Source organism: Ictalurus furcatus, chromosome 25 (genome assembly GCF_023375685.1).
Source record: "Ictalurus furcatus strain D&B chromosome 25, Billie_1.0, whole genome shotgun sequence".
Lineage (NCBI taxonomy): Eukaryota > Metazoa > Chordata > Actinopteri > Siluriformes > Ictaluridae > Ictalurus > Ictalurus furcatus.
The window spans coordinates 3,892,501-3,914,648 of record NC_071279.1 but is presented as its reverse complement, the minus strand read 5'-3'; the positions used below and the strand labels follow the sequence as shown (position 1 = coordinate 3,914,648).

Here is a 22,148-nt window from a genome sequence, read left to right as displayed (position 1 = left end):
CGTTTGCATTATTTTTGTTTGATTAACCTCAAGAGACACCTGCAAGACACACACCTGCAGCACAAACTTCTGGTCGATGTAGCGTTTGGCCGTGCTCGCCTGAAAATCCGGGTTCTCTATGAAACGCAGGAAAAACTCGAACACCAGCTGCGAGAATAGAAAGCACAGGGAGAACAATAAGTGTAAACACAGGTCATAAATACAGGAGGCAGGAAGTGACATCATCAACGTCCACGGTTTTACTCAAAAAATGTAGTTGTTGCTAATTACAACATGCTAGAGCATAACGTGTGGCAATTCAGGCAGGGTAGCTGAAGGCACTTATACGACAGTGCCCTGGGATGTATAGATATATAAACTGCTAGAAGCATGCATCTTGTTCGTGTTCATGTTAAGAATGCTAAGTCCCTCCTGGTTTACTCAGTCTGACGAGTAGTCGTCAGAAAACCGTTACTGATGCGACACGGGCATGTTTACAGTGCTGTCGTACCTGCATGTGTGGCCACGAGGCCTCCAGTGTGGGCTCGTCTTCTTCAGGGTCGAAATCAGGGTTTTCGCTCGGAGGCAGAGTTCTGAACAAGTTGGTGCTGATCTAAGGAGAAACAAGGCAAGTCTTGTTAGTGATCCCGATAATGCTCGTTGCGTCATGAAAATATTTCACAACTCAAGCCAGGGTGTAATTCATTCTGTAGCACACATCTGAATCCATCCAGGATTCAATCGAGGATATTTTCCATACTGCTTCTCCTACAAAGGGTTGCGGGCGGCCCGGAGCCTATCCTATAGGACTCGGGGCACAAGGTGGGGACGTCCTGGACGGGGTGCCAACTTCGGACAATTTGGACACGCCAATCAGCCTACAGCGCATGTCTTTGGACTGGGGGAGTTAACCGGAGTACCCAGGGAAAACCCGCGCATCACAGGTAGAGCACGCAAATGCCGTGCACACAGAGCTGAGGTGGGATTCAAACCCCAAACCCCTGGAGGTGAGAGGCAAAAGTGCTAACCACTAAGCCACAGTGCACATGTTGAAGGATACAATCTGCTCCTCTGTACAGTTTACACCTAGACTACCTAGACTCTTTCTATTCCTAGAAATACGCCACCATGGGACCATATCAGGTAAATGAAGGTGTTTAGAAACCTCTACAGTTTCCCCCAGGGTGCTCCAGTGTCTTTCCACCTCCAGAAAACACGCCAGTAGGTGAGAGAGATTTGCCTCCGTGTGTGAATGGTTGTAGGAAGTGTATGTGTGTGTGTATGGTGCCCTGACATGGACTGGCATCCCATTCAGGGTGTATTCCCACCTCGCACACAGTGTTCCTGGGATAGGCCGTGCAACACAACCCTGCCCAGGATAAAGCGGTTAATGAAAGCGAGTGCGTTGGATCATTTACATGAACAAGTATCATATTTTGTGTCTCATTTGTTTAATTGAGTTCATATGGGTGATATTCATGCAGAAATTTAGAAAATTCTAGAATTCACAAACTTTCAAGCACCACTATATATTGCCTGACTGCAATTTTAGACTGTTTGGGGGTTGTTTTTTTTTTGTTTTTTTTTCCCCCCAATTCAATAAAGCCATAATTCATCTCACCATGAGGCCATTAGTACATGCCTACCGAACACGATGAAATAAAAAGGTACTGGGACCAAACCGGTTCTCGTGTGACTCGTTCAGATTCTCATGCTAAAGGAAGAAGGTTATCACCATGACAACCATGCCATATTTTTAGCACCCGGAAATTACAGGAGAGCTACACCTGAAATATCTGTGCACACAACCGGACAACAAAAACTGACATGAAACATTCAAATACACCACTCTCTCTGTGTGTGTGCGCGTGTGTGTGTGTGTGTGTGTGTGTGTGTGTGTGTGAGATGGTAACAAAAGAAAAAGACAAGACAGACAAATATTGAAAGAGAGAGAAAAAAAAAAGTCAGACAGGAAGAAATGGAGAAAGTCAGGAGTCTGGCCGAGGGGGGGAGGGAGCGAGAGAGAGAGAGGTAGAAAGAGGGACAGAGAGAGGAGCGAGAGAGAGGGGGAGAGAGAGAGAGAAAAGAAGACAGACACATAAAGAGACAGTCAAAAAAGAGATAAATAGAATTAATAACCAGAGAGAGAGAGAGAGAGAGAGAGAGAGAGAGAGAGAGAGAGAGAGAGAGAGTGTTACAGTAACACAAGACAGAAAGAAAGACAGACAGACGGATGTCCAGCTTAAAAGCAAGCGCGTTCCAATTCACTTCCCATAAACCCTCATCCGCTTTTCCCGCAATGAGTCCACTTTGGTTGTGTAATTTGGGTCCTGACACGTGTCCGATATCTCATTTTAACAATCTGATCTTAAGTATTATATATTTGCCATATTTATATTTCACTTGAGTATTACTGGAATCATGTTTGTACTCTTAATTACATTTCCAATAAAAATGACTTTTTGTACTCTTTATGTTTATATTTCGACCTTCAAAGTACTAAATCTTGAAGGTCTCTTCATCTTCTCTCACCCAGCCAATGACTCTATGCTTCAGATCACTCAAAAAGCTCGGTTTCGCATCCAATCCTCTCAGTTTAGCATCCAATCAGGGTCATCAGTGTAGAAAAAAACTATCCGGTATCTTGTGAAAGGACGAGCGCCCCTGGTATTACCTCAGCTCGGTGTTTAAGTAAGCGTGAGTAATCCAGTGCAAATGAAATGAGGCGTTGTCTTCGCCTCCCTAGAGGACACAAACTCAGTCTAATTTGAAAACACATGAGGTAAATTTCACTAACTTGTTAACATTAACTGGATATATACAACTAAGTTAGCCTGGGTTTGATGTTCGCTGACGCCAGGTTAGACTAGCACTGATTCCTGTAGCTAATTTAAAATGGCCAGGCATCACGTCTAATTCGGGCTAATGGTAAATATTAATAAACAATAATAAATAATACTTCTGATTAATTCAATGTCAAACTGTGTAGCATTAGTCAAGCATATGACCAAAAAGGCATCCATCCATCCATCTTCTATACCGCTAATCCTTCAGGGTCACGGGGAAACCTGGAGCCTATCCCAGGGAGCATCGGGCACAAGCCGGGGTACACCCTGGACAGGGTGCCAATCCATCGCAGGGCACCATCACATACACACTCACACACCCATTCATACACTACGGACACTTTAGACACGCCAATCACCTACCGTGCATGTCTTTGGACTGGGGGAGGAAACCGGAGTACCCGGAGGAAACCCCTGCAGCACGAGGAGAACATGCAAACTCCACACACACACACACGGCGGGACTCGAACTCCCCAACTCGGGTGTGAACTTGCTAACCACTAAGCCACTGTGTGTTCACCAAACAAGTGAGAAGGTGAAAAAACCTTCTCGTGGTTAAATGGGTGGAGTTGAATAAAATTTGAAAAATGTGAACAATTTCTTCACTCAATGAGCTCGTCCCATTTCCACCCAGGAGCACAAAGCCACGCCCCCAAAACGTACGGAGGTGTAACTAGAGTCAGCCTGCTAACTAGAGTTACCATTAGACCACGCCATGACCTCACGTTCGAGCACACTTGGACATTCAGCTGCTTGAAAGCCCGGTTACAACTCTAGAAAACACACAACTTCTCCTCATAATGCTTCAAGCAATGTGTGTGTGTGTGTGTGTTTGGGGGTGCGGGGGGGCTGTCTATACTGACAAAAGGCAAATCCAAATGCAAACAAACATTCCTGACCAGAAGGCAGGTTTCCAAACAGGTTTTTTCCCTTCACCTAGCTACGTGATAAACTTGTTCCAAGACAATGGCGTAAATCATTACTTTTTATCATTTCTACGTCATTTTCATTCCACAATTTGACCACTGGACTTTTAAAATGAAAAAAAAAAAACAGTTTTAAACGAGTGACCTTACTCTTCGCGTGGAAATACGACACTCACTTAATTCCGTCAGTTAAAACATGCACTTTAACACCCGGGTTAACATTTAAAAGTAGCCACTCTTTTACTTTCACTTTTAGGACGTTTTGGTCTGAATACTTCCACCCGAGTGTCACGTCTCAACGACGTTCTCAGGGTGATTTAACTTCACAGGCTCATGGATTGGCATCTGAGCTACGCTAGCGAGGCTGAACGCTCATACCCGTTAGGAACTGACCTTCTGATATGCTGAGCTGTAATTATTCCAAAGAAATGGAGGCAATGCCCACTGAGGTTTAACCGCACGTAGAGCTCACTACAGCATTCACCCGGGCCTTCTCATTAGATTATACGCCAATACAAGTGTAGCACTGCGCAAAGGGAGTCTGCCCAGGTGAAGAGGCTGCGAACCGAATAAGTCCGACTTACGGCTGAGGTTTGGATAATACACGACGGTAATCTGATCACAGAAATGAGACACACAGACTAGAGAAAGGTGGTGTCCAAGTCTTTGAAAGTAAGAGTTCTGTCATTGCTTGGAACACGCAGCAAACCGATGAGTATTCCAGTAATACCGGTCTAAAAGATTCCATCCGTGTCAAAGATGTTTTCCATTCTGATCCATTAACATGATAAAAACTTATACCATTAATATGTGATATGGACTTTCTGCTTTTTATGCAAAGTCAGGTATCTCAGTGAAGATTCTTTTCTTTTTTTAAAATCTTAAAATCATCATCATCATCACCATCCAATTTCTCGTGCATGGTCAGTACATCCTGTTATTACTTCTGCTATAAATACTGCAATACACCTAACATTTTTGGACACAGTTGAGCTGGCATTAATTGTCTTTCTTGTTAACGTAATGAATAGTCTCGCAAACTAGACCTCGTTTATAGCGTTTGCTAGAAACTTTACACTAAACTACTACAACCTTTAGAGTATAAAGGCTGGTACGTTCGGTCAATAAATGTGGCCAAATTAGAGTCACGTGTACATGCCGGTACAGCATTAAACAAAACGCCTAATAAACTAAACGACCTCAATTTTAAGACAAAAATGCCACGAATGAACTTTACATCCAGTCTTGCTTTGAAAAGGTTTTTCCTGTATGAACCTGGTGCACATACTACGTGGAAATAAGGAGCAGGTTTGCTTAGAACTTTCAAGATTCTGAAGGTTGTGGCCAGAAAAGTGCACATCATGGGTGGTCTCAGCCGGGTTTTGGTATATTTTTGGCACTGGATGGTGAAACAATAGCCAATCAGAGCGTACGGACCGATGTCTCCTATAATCGTAGTTTTTGCAGTAGATCAGCGGTTAAGGTTCTGTCCTGGTGGTTCAGCCAGAGAGCCCCCGCTGGCTCCGTAGACCTTCAGCCTCCAAGTGTACAGCTCTGTAGCTGGATTGTCTCTTGCTTATTGCCAAATAAACATTCGCGAATACAGTTTAGAAGACTTCATGTCTTATTATCCTTAAGAGCCTTATGAGGTTATGCTGAATGTGGGGATATATAATTAAGTTAATAATATAATTACTACTGAACGTAGTAACGGTTTTAACGTAATGAACGATCGCGAGAAAGGGTATTTTATGCAGCGAATACAGACAAGTAGAGTGAAATGTGCCAGAGCGGTTATACTACGATAAATATCAGCACTTTCGGAACCATTCGACCAATCGAATTAGTGAACTGTTGTGTAATAGGTGATGGGATTTGTTATTTCCAGCTGTAACATCCTTCGATATGCACATCGAGACTTCTAACGTAGGTCTGAAACTAGAGCCTTGCGCCACGTCATGTCATGTCTATTATACACCATTCATGTACATCACATATAAATGTGTGAACGTGTGTGAACAAGTCCTAAGACAAACGGCACCCAGGTGACGGTTTATCTGCTTACAGCTTCCTGTTTTCAAACATGACGACTCGGTGTGTCACGCTCCACAGAGCGGCGCAGCTGCAGCGCGAGTTTTCAGTGACTCGGGTCGGGAAAACGCTAGGATACTGTTTCAAGTGGACTTCGTGGGAGTAGGACATTTAGCCTTCGGTAGTTTATCACAACAACGTGGAAAAAACATGTCCTGTTGAAGAAACGTCCATTTTTTTTTTTTTTTTTATTGCTCCATCATATTAACACTATAAACAGCAGATTTCCAGATCACGGTATATTGCCGCACTGATCTAATCTAATCTAATCTAACCCGTAATCTAATGTATTATTTGGGGAGAAACTCTAACAGTGTTGCAGTGGGGGTGTTACGATGCATACTTTTGCGTGCGCAGGAGTGCGTTGCACAAGCGTGCTCTGCGTTCCTGTTTTCAAAACTGCGACAGCCACATCACACAAAACCGTCCACAAAGCCGATCGCGAGCCGACCGTTGCAAACCGCTCACTTCGGCTGCGTGCGGTATGACGGCTGATTCTGACACCGAGAGACGTCGCAGAGAACATTTAACCACGGCATACACGCTACAGAAGAGTACGCGGATACAGAACATCGACGAACATAAAGGTGGACTGATGCAAAACACGACGCGTTTCTACAGAGGCTCAGGATGGACAAATGAGAAGACGAGTGTGTTCCAGTATGGCAGTCTGACTAGCTTTCTAATTAAGTTGTTTACAAGGCCACAATCTCCAGCACAAAGTCTGAATATCTGGTGATTTTCCACTGTCCAGATGTAGTTTCACTTATCATAAGGTTTTGACGTGACGTGGTTGTGGCTGCTCTTCAGAGAATCTTGGATTCGCACTTCCCGGTTACGAGGATGTTTTTGCTCATCCCGCGCTTTATTCGAGACGATGAACGAACTAAGGAACGAGCGAAAGCTAACAAGCAAGTGAAAACTAACAAGAGAAGAGAACGCTAATGCAGTGGTCCACAACTGCTGGATCGCGATCTACATCTTATTGGACCAGAATTAAAAAGAAATAAATAAATATTGAAAGCAGGGCATTTAAATGTGGCTGTAGTTCAATGACTCCAGATTTCGAAACGAACCAGCTTGGCTTCTGTAGCACATTCCTCTTGAGGCGGTGCAATTAATTAATTAATTATATCACTAAAGGTAGCGTAGCGGACCAGAGACTATCCTCAGGGCTCGCTACATTAGGTCAGAAAGAAAGAAATTTTCACAGATTTTTTTATTTTTATTTTATTTACACTCCCTGGTCTGATTACGATAGTGACTACATGGATTGTACAAAAAATAAATAAATAAATTTATGATTAAAAAAAATATATATTGTTGGGATATCAAGCTAATTTTTTTTTTTTTTTTAGCATATTAAGCCACACCCAATTACCCCAAACAGCCTTCAGATCAATACAGCTGTGTTTTTCGACACTTTATTTTTATTTTTTTTATTCGCCAAATCTTCAACATAATACACAAGCTCGGTATCATAAAGCAATTTCATATATATTTGCCAGTACATTTCCTTTACACTGTAAAAACGGATAGTGAATATAAGTTTAAAAGACAAGTTTGCGTTACTTGCACACACGCAGACACACGTGTAATACCTGTTGTAGATCTCCCGTCACTCCAACTAAATCAACACTGTGTGATTAATGTGTGATTAACGCATACCAAGACAAATGTTTGCATATTAGGTGTGCGTTAGATCCGAGCTCTTCTTTATGATGGAGCTTATCCAAACAGACTTCACGTTAGGTTCAATAAACGAGTGCATTGCGCAATACGCACCGGTTTTCCTGGATCTTCACCAACCCGCGCTCTACACGGCCGCAGATGAAAGAAAACCTCGCGCCTGAAAGCTCAGCGCGTGTCCGACGCTGCCGTATGAACACGGCCGCGAGCACTTCTCTTTGATCTCGGCCGTGTCGAGTGCGACTCTGCGTAAGAACGTGACTACGGCAATTTCGATTTCGAATGAAGGTTGACGATTTAGGAGTCTAGTTTCTGTGTTTCTTTTGTACTTCTGAAGCGTCGAATGCTAAATTTTATATACGCAGAAGATTTACAACATTTCGTTAAGTTATATTCGTCTTTACTTTTAAGGCAAAAGGAAAGGGAAGAAGAAGAAGAAAAAAAATCAACTATTTTACGTGCGAGTTAACCATAGAAATATCACATTATACAGTGCTGTGAAAAACTGTTCCTGATTTCTTCTGTTTTGGTGTATATCTCATAATAAATGGTTTTAGATCTTCAAACGAAATACAACATAAAGCAAAGGCAACCTGAATAACACAGTTTTTATAGTAAACACACTCATATATATATATATATATATATATTTTAATTAAAGCGACAAAAAGTTACCCATCACCCATGTGAAAAACTAATTGCCCCCTTAAACTTAATCTATTTGTGCCACCTTTAACAGCAGTAACTGCAACTAAATGCTTCCAATAACTGGAGATCAGTCTTTCAGTTACTTCCAGGACTAGGACTTACTCCTATGCTTTGGATCATTGTCTTGCTGCATAATCCTGTTGCGCTTGAATTTCCTCTTACGGACTGAAGACCGGACATTCTCCTTTAGGATTTTCTGGTACAGAGCAGAATTCACGTTTCTCTCAATTACTGTAAGTTGCCCAGGCCCTGAAGCAGTAAAGCATCCCCACAGCATCACACTTCCTCCACCATGCTTGACCGTAGGTATGATGATCTTTTTATGGAATTTGGTGTTTGGTTTACACCAGATGTAACGCGACCCCTGTCTTCCAAACAGTTCCACTTTCGACTCATCAGTGCACAGAACATTCTCCCAAAATGTTTGAAGGTCATCAAGGTGTGTTTTGGCAACATTCAGACGGGCCTTAACGTTCTTCTGGGTTAGCAGTGGCTTTCACCTCACCACTCTTCCATGGATGCCATTTTTCATGAACACTGACCTTTATTGATGCAAGAGCGGCCTGTAGGTCCTTTGATGATGTCCTTGGCTCTTTTCTGACTTGCTGGATGAGTCGTCGCTGTGCTCTTGGAGGAATTTTGGAAGGTCGGCCACTTGTGGGAAGGTTCACTACTGTGCCGAGTTTATCCATTTGGAGATAACGGCTCTCGTTATAGTTCTTTGAGTTCCCGGAGCCTCTGAGATAGCTTTGCAACCCTTCCCAGACTGACGTATTTCAATCACCTTCTTCCTCATCATTTCTGGAATTTCTTTCAACTTTGGCATAGTGTGTTACTGGGTAAGACCTTTTAACCATCTTCATGCTGTTGAGAAAGTTCTATTTAAGTGTTGATGTGATTGAACAGGGTTTGCAGTAATCAGGCCTGGTTGTGTCTAGTCCAGCTGATCTCCATTATCAATGCAGTTTCATAGATTTGGGGAATTAGTAACTACGGGGGCAAATACATTTTCACACAGGCCCAGCTGGAATTGGATAACTTTTTTTGCTTTAATAAAGAACACTGTCAGTTAAAAACTGTATTGTGTGTTTACTCAGGTTATCTTTATTTTAGTTTAGATTTAGATTTCATTTCTGAAACAATTTAGCTCACTAAATCAAACTTGTTTTATATTCTTTAATCAGACGTGGACTCATTTGTAAAAACTACTGTGTTGTCTGACTACAATAAGTCTAAGAGTGAGACACACACACACACACACACACACAAACATCCCAAATGTTGTTTTCTTGGAGGAAAAAAAGAATCAGCATGCACATGTCTCTGTTGTATACAATCACGGAATTAACAACAGAAAGAAAAAAAAAAAGGATGTGTGCTGACCATGTTAATGATGTCAGGGTAGGCGGAGTCCACCAGTACGCCCCTGCTGGTCGACACATACTCCACCAGTTCGTTGAGAGTGGCCCTCTTCACCTCTTTACTCTTCAGATCAGTGACCGAGTCGAAGAAGTCGAAGAGGACGCAGCACTGCTGGAGCTTCTGCACAAACAGCTCCTGCTGCTCTGTAGACGGAGTATCTGAAACACAAACACCACACGGAGACGTTCATATGCCAGACACATCTCCGATCTCGAAAGGAAGACGGACGCTGCAATTATTAAGCTGTGTTTTCCTACGACGGCCATGAAACTTCAGCGTCTCCCACCGGGACGGTGCTGATCCTACAGATCCACCACTAAAACCATTCGTACCTCATCCATCACGACGGCAAACGCCAGACATTACCACATTAATCTTCTCAGGCTGAAGTCCCATTACTTGTTCGTTACAATGCTTGTGGACTATCTGCAACCGGATTCGTTTTCTCTACCCTTTCCTCCTCACTTTTTTTTAGCCCGGTCCCAAACGTCATCCCGAACCTGAGGTCCTCCGTCAAGTCTGTGCTCTGATGATGTCGACAAAATGTGGATCTTTGTCGCGCAAGTGCTCGAAAACATGCATCATAAACCTGATGAGAACTTCTGCCATTTTGAATTCAAGTCTGAATGACGTTTAGAGTCGTTTGGTCAGCTCCTTAACGGAAAAAAGAAATGGCGCGAGACCATACTGACGAATGAAAATGTAAGAGTACTGCTGTACAAATCAGCTTCAGTCCCCTCCAGATCCCTTTCAGGAAAATCTAAATGAGTAACGTGCAATCATTCTTTTTTTTTATTTATTTTTTTTTTTTTTAAACGCAAACTAATTTTCCTTCAAAACACTTCCTTCCTGGTGAAGTGTCTCCTGAACACAACAACAGCTCCGAGTCATTTCCTCGAATGACGAGATCTAACTTCGAGGGATCTTATCCACGCCTCCATGCAAAACATTTTCTGTGTTCATTTAGATTTAAATCCGGAACAAAATCATATTGACGCCTCGATGTATTACATCTACTTTGATCTAAACCTCCTAGCAGAAGCAAGCAGCTTTCGGGCGGAGACGTCGTACAGAATTATTGATCCCATCAAACATCCAAGTCTAATATTCTTATCAATATTTATATATTTTTAAAAAATAATAATACTAAATTTTCTGTTCGAACAACAGTAAATATGCTTCCTGGACAAGTAGGAGTACCTTACTTGACAATGTCAATAGGTTGTGCCCATGGACAAAATATCATTTATAAAAAACTTGTAGCATTAACAGTTACGCTCAGGGGTTTAAAAATCATAAATGGTTTATCTGAAATCTATTGATCCTTCTTTTAAAAAATTTGGAGGAAAAATAAACTTCCGTGAGCAATGGCCCAATCAGCCCTTATGGTTAATCCATTGTTGGTTCCAGAGTGATGTCTAACCGGGTCAAACTGAATGGGTTCGATACATTCAAGCCTGTGGACGCTCATCGATCACGCTGATCGATGTCGTTATTCATAATCCTGTTTGGTCCAGCTTCAAGACAAAGCTTTTCTTTTTTTAAACCCACCCCAATTTGTTCTTTCCAATTCTCTCATGAGATGTTTAACACCAACATAATGCTTCAAGATCAACTCCTGCAAATTTCATGAAAATTTTAAACAAAATATGAATTTACACTGTTTTATGTTTATTTATTTTCTTGGAATAAACTGATTTAAATGAAAAGCTTTTTCAGTGTGAGATTAAGCCAAGAGATTATAACCTACTTTTAAGCCATCTTCACCGAGGGTGCCAATAATTCTGCAGTTGACCGTCGCATATACGGCGTTATTTGCTGTGTCGGTCAACGGTTTAACAATATTTAACCGATATTACTCTTCTGATCCTGCCTCTTTAGTGAGGCCATGCTAGCTGCAACTCTGTGGTGTGTAACCAGTCCTTAAGGGCATAATCGGATAGGACTGTGTGTGATGTAGCGTGGGGGTTAGTGAGTTCAACAAAATCAACTATATTAGTCTGTACACTGTGGGACGTGTTACACACACTGTATCAATGAGACACAGCGCCACGGGGATAGAAAAAAGTGTTGGGTCAGACACATTGAAGGAGGCGTGGCCTCTGTATCTGTCAGACACACTGAAGGAGGCCTGTTCCACACTGAAGGAGGCGTGGCCTCTGTATTTGTCAGACACATTGAAGGAGGCGTGTCCCACACTGAAGGAGGCGTGGCCTCTGTATCTGTCAGACACATTGAAGGAGGCGTGTCCCACACTGAAGGAGGCGTGGCCTCTGTATCTGTCAGACACACTGAAGGAGGCGTGTCCCACACTGAAAGAGGTGTGGTCTCTGAATATGTGAGACACACTGAAGGAGGCGTGTCCCACACTGAAATAGGCATGGCCTCTATCTGTCAGACACACTGAAGGAGGCCTGTCCTACACTGAAGGAGGCGTGGCCTCGGTCAGACACACTGAAGGAGGCGTGTCCCACGCTGAAGGAGGTGTGGCCTCTGCACGTCTGTCCCAGTACTGGAGGCGTGGCCTCTGTGCGTGTCTGTCCCAGTGAAGGAGGCGTGGCCTCTGCTAGTGTCTGTCCCAGTGAAGTAGGCGTGGCCTCTGTGCATGTCTGTCCCCGTACTGGATGCGGAACTGTTTCCCGATTCCTGTGTACTGACTCTGACCCAATCTGAACCATGTATCTTATCATGTCAAGCATAGTTATAGGTGACTGGGATGGGGTATGTTTATTGCAAATAGCCATCACAGAAGTGTATAGTTTTTGTACATTAGCTCCATGTTGTTCAATACAAGTGTTCCAGCACGAATAACCTCACACACGTGACTCTACGGCTACACTCAGACAGGCGACACAAGATTCTTGTGCGGCATATGTGATCGAACGTGGACACAAAGGCCTGGTACGCCGTAATTCAGTTTAAAAACACTGTTTTTTAACCTGTTAACAAAAACAGCATTTTCAGTCCATTTCCCAAAGCGTTCCTGTCCACAACCAACCCTGTGTGGCATATTTGCTCGTTTTTTATGGTTTTCGTTTATTTGATTATGTTCATTTTAGTTTGACCAGAATCAAGACGATCATGATGACTTGCATACTGTAACTCGGTGACACGTAAACATGTCATTCTGAGAATACAGTGACGGAGAAATGGCATGACGGCCATGCACACCGGGCCCGGTGTCTAATCCATTGACATTTATATCATTTTCGCCGTGTTTGTTTTGCCAACACGCGTTGGTGAAAGCCCAGTGTTATCTGTACACTGTACAAAGCTGTCCGACATGAAACGAAAACACCAAACAGTCTCAAATTATAGAGAACACCTCAACAATCATACACCAGCATTTCATTATCCACTTTGGATTTAAAGGGACTCATTTTGTGGGGTTGAAAACGCTGCTTTAGTGTGGCCTGGTCTACCTCCTCACAGCCTCGTTTCCGACAGCAAACCTTCAGCACGCCGTTAACGGCTTCAGCGACCCGAGACAACACTGCTAACGGAGCAGAGCGAGACCCGAGTGCGTGCTACCGTTTACAGTTCTGCGCTTGTTAAACGATTTAAACGCAGATGGTATTTCTTTCTTCTCATGTAGACAACTGCAGCGAGGTAAAAGGATCAACTCGTCATGAACAACAGAGAAGAAGACAAGAAGGCTAAAAGTCACAAGTTTCCACTTGTCAGATTTCAGTGTTTATTGACTCGTCATTCAAAATCTCTCTGACCAATCGCAGCAGTCTGTTTACACCTTTCCCAGGGTGAAGAAAACTGGATTGAGCAACCTGCTATTGTTTTTTTATGGGCTTGTTTTTATGCTGGTAGAGGGATTTTAGAGGGATAGAGCAAGGGGAACTCTGAGGCGACATGCCCAACGATGCTTGCTATAGGAAAGAGCAGAAAGTCTAGAAACTTCGACTACCATCTCATATTTACTAGCAAAGCTTGTTGCTACTGTACTTTAGCTCCTACTAGCATCCGCTAGTGTGTATAACTGTGTATACGTACAACGGCATGTAAACAGAAGTGTGTATAAAGGAAAGTGCATATATAGAGAAGGGTGTAAACGCAAAAGTGCGTACACGCAGAAGTGATATAATGATAACGAGTCTTTATGGATCACGTATACGTTACAGCACAGTGAAATTGTTATCTTCGCTTACACTAGCATGTGAGGAAGCTGGGGTCAGAGCGCAGGGTCAGCTGTGATACAGCGCCCCCTGGAGCAGAGAGGGTTAAGGGCCTTGCTCAGGGGCCCAACAGTGGCAGCTTGGCAGTGCTGGGGCTTGAACCCCCGACCTTCCGATCAGCAACCCAGAGCCTTAACCGCCAAGCCACCGCTGCCCCGTGCGTATACATGAAAGTGTGTATAAACAGAAAGAGATTCATGCATATTGCTCCCAAAATCACCTTCATATAGACTGTCTGAAATGGTAAATGTGAAATAAGAACCAAATTTGAACCAAATAAAGATTTCCTGACTTCTTAATAAATTTGATTTCTTAGGCCTGAGCCGTTCACAGACGATGCCGTAGATGGGGTTCACCGGCACAGTGTAGGCTGCGAGGAAACACGTGTCTAAATGAAGGGCCTTTTGACATGAAAGACAACTCGGGGGTCTTTGATCACATCAAACATACTCAATGACTCTCTTTCTCTCTCTCTCTCACACACACACACACACACACACACACACACACACAGCCTGTCAGTCACCCGAGGATCGGCATTAGCACTTCAGATTTGTGGCTGCCATGGTAACGGAGCGAACGTTGCTCATGGTGAGTCATGATGTCGGTATCTGTGCCACGTCTGTGGAAGTAAACACACGGCTTTCCACTACGGGAGGAAATTAACTTCCGAAACACGACTGGGATTAAGACCCATAGTGTCGTTAGAGTGTGTGTGTGTGTGTGTGTGTGTGTGTGTGTGTGTGTTCCCTGAAACAGTGTTTACCGAATGTAAGAACTCAATCCACCAACACCGAACAGTATAAGCATATTAAATAACCAACCTGTGTTTTATAGGCCGAAATGCGCTCTCTGGCTGACGTCCAGCTCCAGTAAAACCCGTCTACACACAGACTCTCAAACCGCTTCAACGCTGCATTTAGATTTGAATTAATGAGGAGACTTGGTATTTGTATGTACAGTATATAAATATTACGGATCATGGCGATTTATCCTGCCAGAGACAAACTTTAGCAGTAGTGCTACACTGTAGGTTTGTATCCCGAATCACAAACCGAAACAAATCATAAAACACTCCCAGTCCAATTTATTAGGAACACCTGTACGTTCACCGTACTTTATCTAAATCGGTCAATCATGTGGCAGCAGTGCAATGCAAAAAAAAAAAAAAAAACACTAAACAAAACAAAAAAACCATGCAGATACATGCCAAGAACTTCAAGTCAGACACCAGACTGAAGATAAAGTGTGAGCTCTGTGACTTTAACCGTACAGTGGATGTTGGTACCGGATGGGCTGGTTTGAGCATTTCAGAAACGGCTGATGAACTCCTGGGAACGTCACACGCGACAACCTCTAGAGTCTACACAGACTGGTGCGGAAAAATACAGAACACTGTTTCGAGCAGCCGAGAAGGATATCCTCCTAATCACTCTTTGCAACCGTGGTGAGCAGAAAAGCATCTCAGAACGCACAACACATCAAAGCTTGAGGTAGATGGGCTACAGCAGCAGAAGACCACATCGGTTTTCACTCCGCAAGGTCTGATGCGTCGTGCATTAGGAGATGCTTTTCTGCTCACCACGGTTGCAAAGAGTGATTATCGGAGTTACTATAGACTTCCTGTCAGCTCACAGAGTTTAATGTTTCTGAATCGGTTTTACTTATTTACCCATAGTAATGGATTTTTTTTGTCACTGATCTTTAGGTAAATTATACATCAGAGATCATCAATGATCACTAGTCATCGTAGATTAGCGATCGGACATTTTCAGTACAGAACAAACACCAAAAGGCTTTATAGTCACTACACATGCTCACTACAAAGGGTATGGCTTTATAGATATAGACATATACTTTATTCTTTTTTACTGACTTGAAATTTCCAAAAAGGGAACTTTGGGAAATAATGACGTTGTAGGACCTACCTAGTGCACTAGGACAAAATAAGCAGAATTTTTTTTTTTTGTCATTTAACAAAGTAAAATGGCGAAAGGTTGATACGGTGACGTTTCTATTAGGAGATATTTGTTTAAAGTGCACCTATTATTGATTTTCAGATATTCCCTTCCATGTAGCGTGTCATATACGTAGCTGTTTGTGAATGTAAAAAGTCTGCAAAGTTTAAAAAAACTCAAAGCGCACGACAAACGGAGTTATCGACTCCCGAATGAAGGAATCGATTCTGAACAGCCGAATCGAGTCGTTAGTGATTCCGGACTTTGCTTCCTGTACTAACCTACGTAGGTTTGTAACAAAAAGCCCCGCCTCCTGTCTTCATTTTCTGCTCGCTGACAGGCGGAGCTGAAACTCGTTACGGTAGGGGGCGTTTCCTTCACGACACACGCTGACAGCGGTAGACCGATCACAACAGACTGGGACGTCTGACCAATCAGAGCAGAGTACGCTCTCTGAAAGGAGGAGTTTAGAACGAATCTTTTAGAACGGATCACTGAACGAGTCGTTTGTGAGACTGGGGGGGGGGGGGGGGGGGGACAGGTAATGCTGCAGAGTTTAAATTATGAGCACGTTAAAGTGTTTTTTGTCCTCGGATGCCTGTAAATCTATTGTATGAGATTAGGAACGTTTCAAATCCATAATAGGTGCGCTTTAACATTTATAGAAGGAGTCTCAAGTGTAAATGTTTTGTAACGGTCATTACGTTTTCTGGGGTGTTCAGCACAGAGGACTTCTTATTGTTAAAATAAACTGCGCTTTCTTGTTTGATAAACTTAAAGACAGAGAAGAAAAAGAGAGGCTGCTGAGGGAAGGACTGTTTATAGCTGCTATAACGTAAGTGATAGCAGGAACTAACTTGACGTTGACTAAATGTAAATATAAATGGTTAATAAATCAAAAAATTGTCATCGTTGGCAAATCCCTGTGGTATAGAACACTCCAGGGTGTGCTCTTCAAGGAAAGTTATTCATTTTGGGTTGGTAACGGCCGCGTCACACGATCGCACGTCTTGTGTCATTTTCCTAGAACAACACGACTGGTTGTCTTTTAGTCCTTACTTAATATCAGCACGTCCATGTTTAGCTCGGAGTGAGTCGGAGCCAGATGGCAGAGATATGTTATTTAATGATTGACTCAAAGGCTGCAGACCCAACCAAAGTCCATCATGGTTCCTTGTTCTTAAAATGCCACTCACAGACATCCTGTTTTTTAGCTATAGATTCTGAACAGGATTTACAACCTCATTCGGCATCAATACAACGAGGTCAACTAGGAACATATTTTATATATGTTTATCACAATTTATGCCATTTATCATGGGTTATGCTACTATCACAATGTTTTTATTTATTTAATTTTTTTTTTTTTTTACAAAATTACTATATTAGCGTTAAAGAGTAACCAACTTTACTGATTTAAATTTTTTTTTAAATAACCATACCATATGACCTTTTAATCAATGGCACAAAGACACTACCAAAACAACTGGACACAAGATTTAGACTCTTAAAGGCTGCAGACTGACTGGCTCGCCACATTCTTGTGTATACGCGTTCGCAGAGCGAGATATAGTGACTGGACTCACGGAACCAAATATCATGGAATCCAGTCTTTAAAAAGATAAAGGGTTTTGTTTGGTGTACGTGAGATTATCTCGTGTTTGCTGATGGGTTACAGGATAGGGTCTGAGGTTGGAAATGTCAGTCAAATGGCCGTGCTCTTGACGTGTTTGTGTCAAAAGATATAAAACAAAAGGATATTTTGACATCACAAAAATGGTCATATGTTGGTGGTTGGCTAACAGTATTGTGGGTGGACATTGACGTTTCTCCTGACAAGAAAGGAATTTACATCACTAGGAATCTCATTCAAACAATGATGCTCAGTTCCAGAAATTCCAGATTATCATAGTTGTCATTTACGACTGGCTGAGGCATGGTTACGTCAAATACATTCCGTCAGCAGATAAACTCTGGTGACCTCTTTAAATGGAGAAAGAATGTTTTTTAGAAGTCTTGTTTTGGTGTCTGTTGTCCATTAACACACCTGCATGTTGTCAGTTGAAATGCAATGTACTGGTTACAGCTGTGTGGGACACGGTGGCTTAGGGTTGGCACATCTGGGGGGGGCTGGGGGTTTCGAATCCTGCCTCTGCCCTGTGCGCACGGAGTTTGCATGTTCTCTCTGTGCTTTCGGGGGTTTCCTGCGGGTACTCCGGTTTCCTCCCTCAGTCCAAAGACATGCGTTGTAGGATGCGTTTTTCAAATTGTCCGTAGCGTGTGAATGGGATTGCGATTGCGCCCGTCCAGGCTGTCCCCCGCCCTGTGTCCCAATCTCCCAGGGACCCCGTGTAGGATAAGCAGTATTGTATATGGATAGATAGTCACAGCTGTAGCTAATCAAGCCTGGATAGTAGTCCATCAGCTGACTAGACACATTCCCATCCAAACATTCTCAAATCCTAAACAGATATCTGAAGCACCCCCCCTCACCTCCCCCAAACAAACAAACTGCAAATGTCTGCTGGGGGTTTTTAATTCTCCTTAAATTCCTCTTCTGAAGAAAGAACAGTGACATCAGAAGAGTGCCACCTGATCATACACAGTCATGAAAAGCCAGGAAAACACACTCCCTAAGGCACTGGCTATTCTAAAAATATGATATTTATATATTTTTTTTTTTATTATTTCCTCACAGCTTATTTATGTTGACTCAAAATCTAAGTGAAAACAGGTGGATGGACACAACACCTCCTTTTCAACAGGCGCATACACAATCTGTGCTGAATTTATGACTAACTACAACATTACTACGGCAACTTTAATGAGTAATAACGGTATAACAGGCTCAGGCGGAGGCAACTGTGATCACATCCCTTCTTCACACAGAATAACAAACAGACAAATGTTATATTTTGTTTGATATTTGGATTTTTTCTTGTAAGACAACTTGTTGCTTTTAAAACACAGTCTTATTTTCATCTATCATGACAAAAACTAGGCCTAATGCATTTCCTCTGAAGTGGTCGCTAAACCATGTTTGAATGTACAGTAAGTATGTGGTTCAACTATGTGCAAGTCACCAGAAGGCTATGGGTTCAAATCAGGCATGCAGCACTACTGATACAGGTATCAGGTCTCAGGCCAATTCTGTGCTCATATAGCTACTCGTAATTACAACGATCTCTATATTTCCCTATTAATGGTGGCAATCAAACAGTAGCTGCTCATCCGTAGGGGCATCATACAGCATATCAACCATTTAACAAATGTAAAAGGTCTTCCATCACAACTCAAACATTTTAAATGATACTACTAAGCTCTTTGAGCAACCAACAAATTTAAAAAGGTCACTATTTGACAGACATAAGCCGACATTCCATTATTTACTCTCCTTTGTTGAATGTTGCACAATACTGGGACGGCATTCTCACACCCCATTTATCTCCGGAGTGTTATTATTGCCCCTAGTGGTCAATAATGTGAACTGCAACAAGCACTAATAGAGGTCCATTGGGGCACGACTCGAGCTGCCCCACACTCAGGGAGAAGCAGTTAATGACAGGGTTAGGGTTGCCAAATTGAGCTAGTTTAAAAGATCTTGTTTCAAAACAAATAATCATAATATTTAACCAAAGTTTAACTGCATGCAGTGTGTCTATGATGTACAGAACCCTTTCTATTGGAAGATATATGGCAAAGATTTGGAGAGAGCAAACAGGATTATGGAGTGGATAATGTCTATCTATCTATCTATCAACCAAGGCTGATCTACGGACATTGTGGACAAAGACTGAGAGAGGTAATAGAAAAACAAAAAGAGAACGCGTCTCCAGTGCTGAATTGTTTGAATTAGTTTCAGGTCTTTCCAGAACGGCAGCATCGTGCTACAGATTACAATCGAAACGCGCTGTTGCTCTTTCTCCTGCCAGAAGCTCGTACAGAAACTCAGCCGAGGCATGCCGAGTATTATTATCAGCGAGTACCAAAAGACACGTACTCAAACTCGCTCGGAAATAACCTGTTTCGACGCATCCCTAGTCGTAAAAGGAAAAACCCACCGGCATATTAATGATTAGGATCGACGTGTGATCTGTGACGGCAGAGCTGCAGACGACCACGAACTTCCCGAGGCCAAAACAATTAGCACCAGAATCACCAAGCATGCCACAAATATTTCAAAAATAAGCATAATTCGGGTGTTTCGGCTTGGTTTCCTTTAACCCTGGATGGCTCAGCTCTCTGCTCGGGTTGGATTCTGCCTCGCATCTGAGTAGCTGTGGAATGATGAATAAAATGTAAACGTTCTTGTGTGCGGCAGTGATTACATGGCACGACCCTGCACTACTGAGGACTGAGTGTTTAATCTAAATTATAACCAGAAACAAAGCCTTCACTTGATTCAGACCACTCAAGCAAGGCAAAAGACACAAGAAATCAGGTTTAACTAAAGTGCATTCAGCCCTATAGGGGCCTGCCCTATTTTAGTTTTACCTTCACTGATAGGCTTCTAACTTTGTAACTCCAAAAGCAGCCATATATTTTCAGAATATCCTAAGATACTTTGTTATATAATCATATCGTGAGTAACTGCTCCATCCGTTATATACGCACCCTGCTATTTTGAACAGCATAAAAAGACTTTCTATTAAAGGCATCGTGCATACATGCAGCATGGGCTCATATTAAATATCCAGATTCATATTCTAATCATTTTACCCACAGTAGTATCACAGTTTGTATTACTGCAACAACATTGTGCTGTTAAAACATTAAATATTTATTTCTGGCCGTTTTGCATTTCTTGATCCATGTGATAACGAACTCTAAACTTAGTCTCACACTGAATGAGGAGTTAAGCAACAGATCATGTGAAGTACAAAACTAGAACAGAAAAAAAATATGCTTTATGTTTTTCTTCTTCTTCTTCCAGCGTTGAAGGAAATTTTTGTTCTCACATTAAATGGCACACTACAGGGGTGGGCAATGGATTCATTTATTACCTAGCGCACCAGGAAAGTACAAAGTGTGCCTGCCTAATTCTGTCTACTGTAAAGCGACCTTTGGTTTAAGAAAGGTGCTATATAAATTAAACATTATTTTTTATTATACCATCGTCATCATCGTGTCGTACTATCAGCCAGAAAGCGTTGGCCGATCTGCGTCGTGACGCAAGAGGTGGGATACGGAACGGGTAGCGAGCACTATAGTTACAGCATTGAGGTGTGTCACATCACTGAAGTGCACTACGATTTATCACACAGTGATTAAAAGTGCATTAGGTTTAAAGTGCAATACAATTAATCTCACACACACACAAATGAAAAGTCAATAGGAAGTAGGGTTTATTTCTTTCTTGTTTGGTTTTTTGAACTTTTTTGAAAAGGTAACTACCAACAAACGAACAAACAAACCATACCGAAAGCAACTAAAAAACAGCCTGAAATCTGCTAGCGAGTTGCTCATGCACGCAGTAGTGAGTGAGAGAGTGCTAAAGGAACAGATGACTATTTGTCAGTTATTGAAATTCTGCCGATGGCAACAAGCGGCATATCAAACAGAGACTTTGTCAGCTTTCTGCAAAAGACTCATCACATGCTGCTGTAACAAATCCCTACAAAGGACTTGGATTGTTTGACATCTACCAATTTTTTTTTCTCTACTTTTTTTTATTTTTGTTGTAGTCGTTATTTTGTGAATATTATAAAAACATTCTTTTCTTCTGACTTTCGGCACATATTCGGAGAGAACTGTTGAGAAGGTAAAAGACTTTATACGTATTTGGTACACTGGAACTCCCTGACCTTTATAGCCATGCCTACTCAATGCGCATTGACACTTCACTCAACACACATAGTATTGTACAATAACCTTCCTTCTTTTCAGGACCACACAAACCCAGGTGGTGCGGATCACACGAGACCTCAGTAACGGCTGTGATGCTAACAAACAGCAAAGTGGGTTCATTGTCAGGGACATCGCATTCTGATATGATGCAAGACGAATGAGGAATATGTATTTTTAGGATACATGCAAAAAATAAAAATAAATAAATATTGAAAAATTGGGCAAACAATTTTGACACAGCAGGTTGCGTCGCACCCTCAGAGCTTCAATCCTGAGCTCGGCTTACTGTCCGTGTGGAGAACCGTCTCGAGTGTGTCCCCTGTGTTAGTGTGGGTTTCCTCTGGGCTCTCTGTTTTCCTCCCTTGACAGCTCTAACTTACTCCTAGTTGTGAATGAGTGTGTGTTGATCCCATTCAGAGTGTATTCCCACCTCCAATTCACCACAACCCTTAGTGAGTGAAGATGAATGAATTAACGACTAACATTTGAACCGA

The 22,148-nt window shown here is 42.3% G+C and overlaps 1 protein-coding gene across 1 annotated transcript in view; it reads right to left on the bottom strand.

The window, feature by feature from the left end:
- ppp2r5a (protein phosphatase 2, regulatory subunit B', alpha isoform) overlaps positions 1-22,148 on the bottom strand; it is a 37,882-nt gene that overhangs the window by 14,336 nt on the left and 1,398 nt on the right. The window contains exons 2-4 of the mRNA XM_053613563.1: positions 9,624-9,820; positions 491-592; positions 55-147 (exon numbers count right to left, since the gene is read on the bottom strand). Of these exons, the coding sequence (XP_053469538.1) occupies positions 55-147; positions 491-592; positions 9,624-9,820 (392 nt within the window). The remainder of the gene's footprint in view (positions 1-54; positions 148-490; positions 593-9,623; positions 9,821-22,148) is intronic.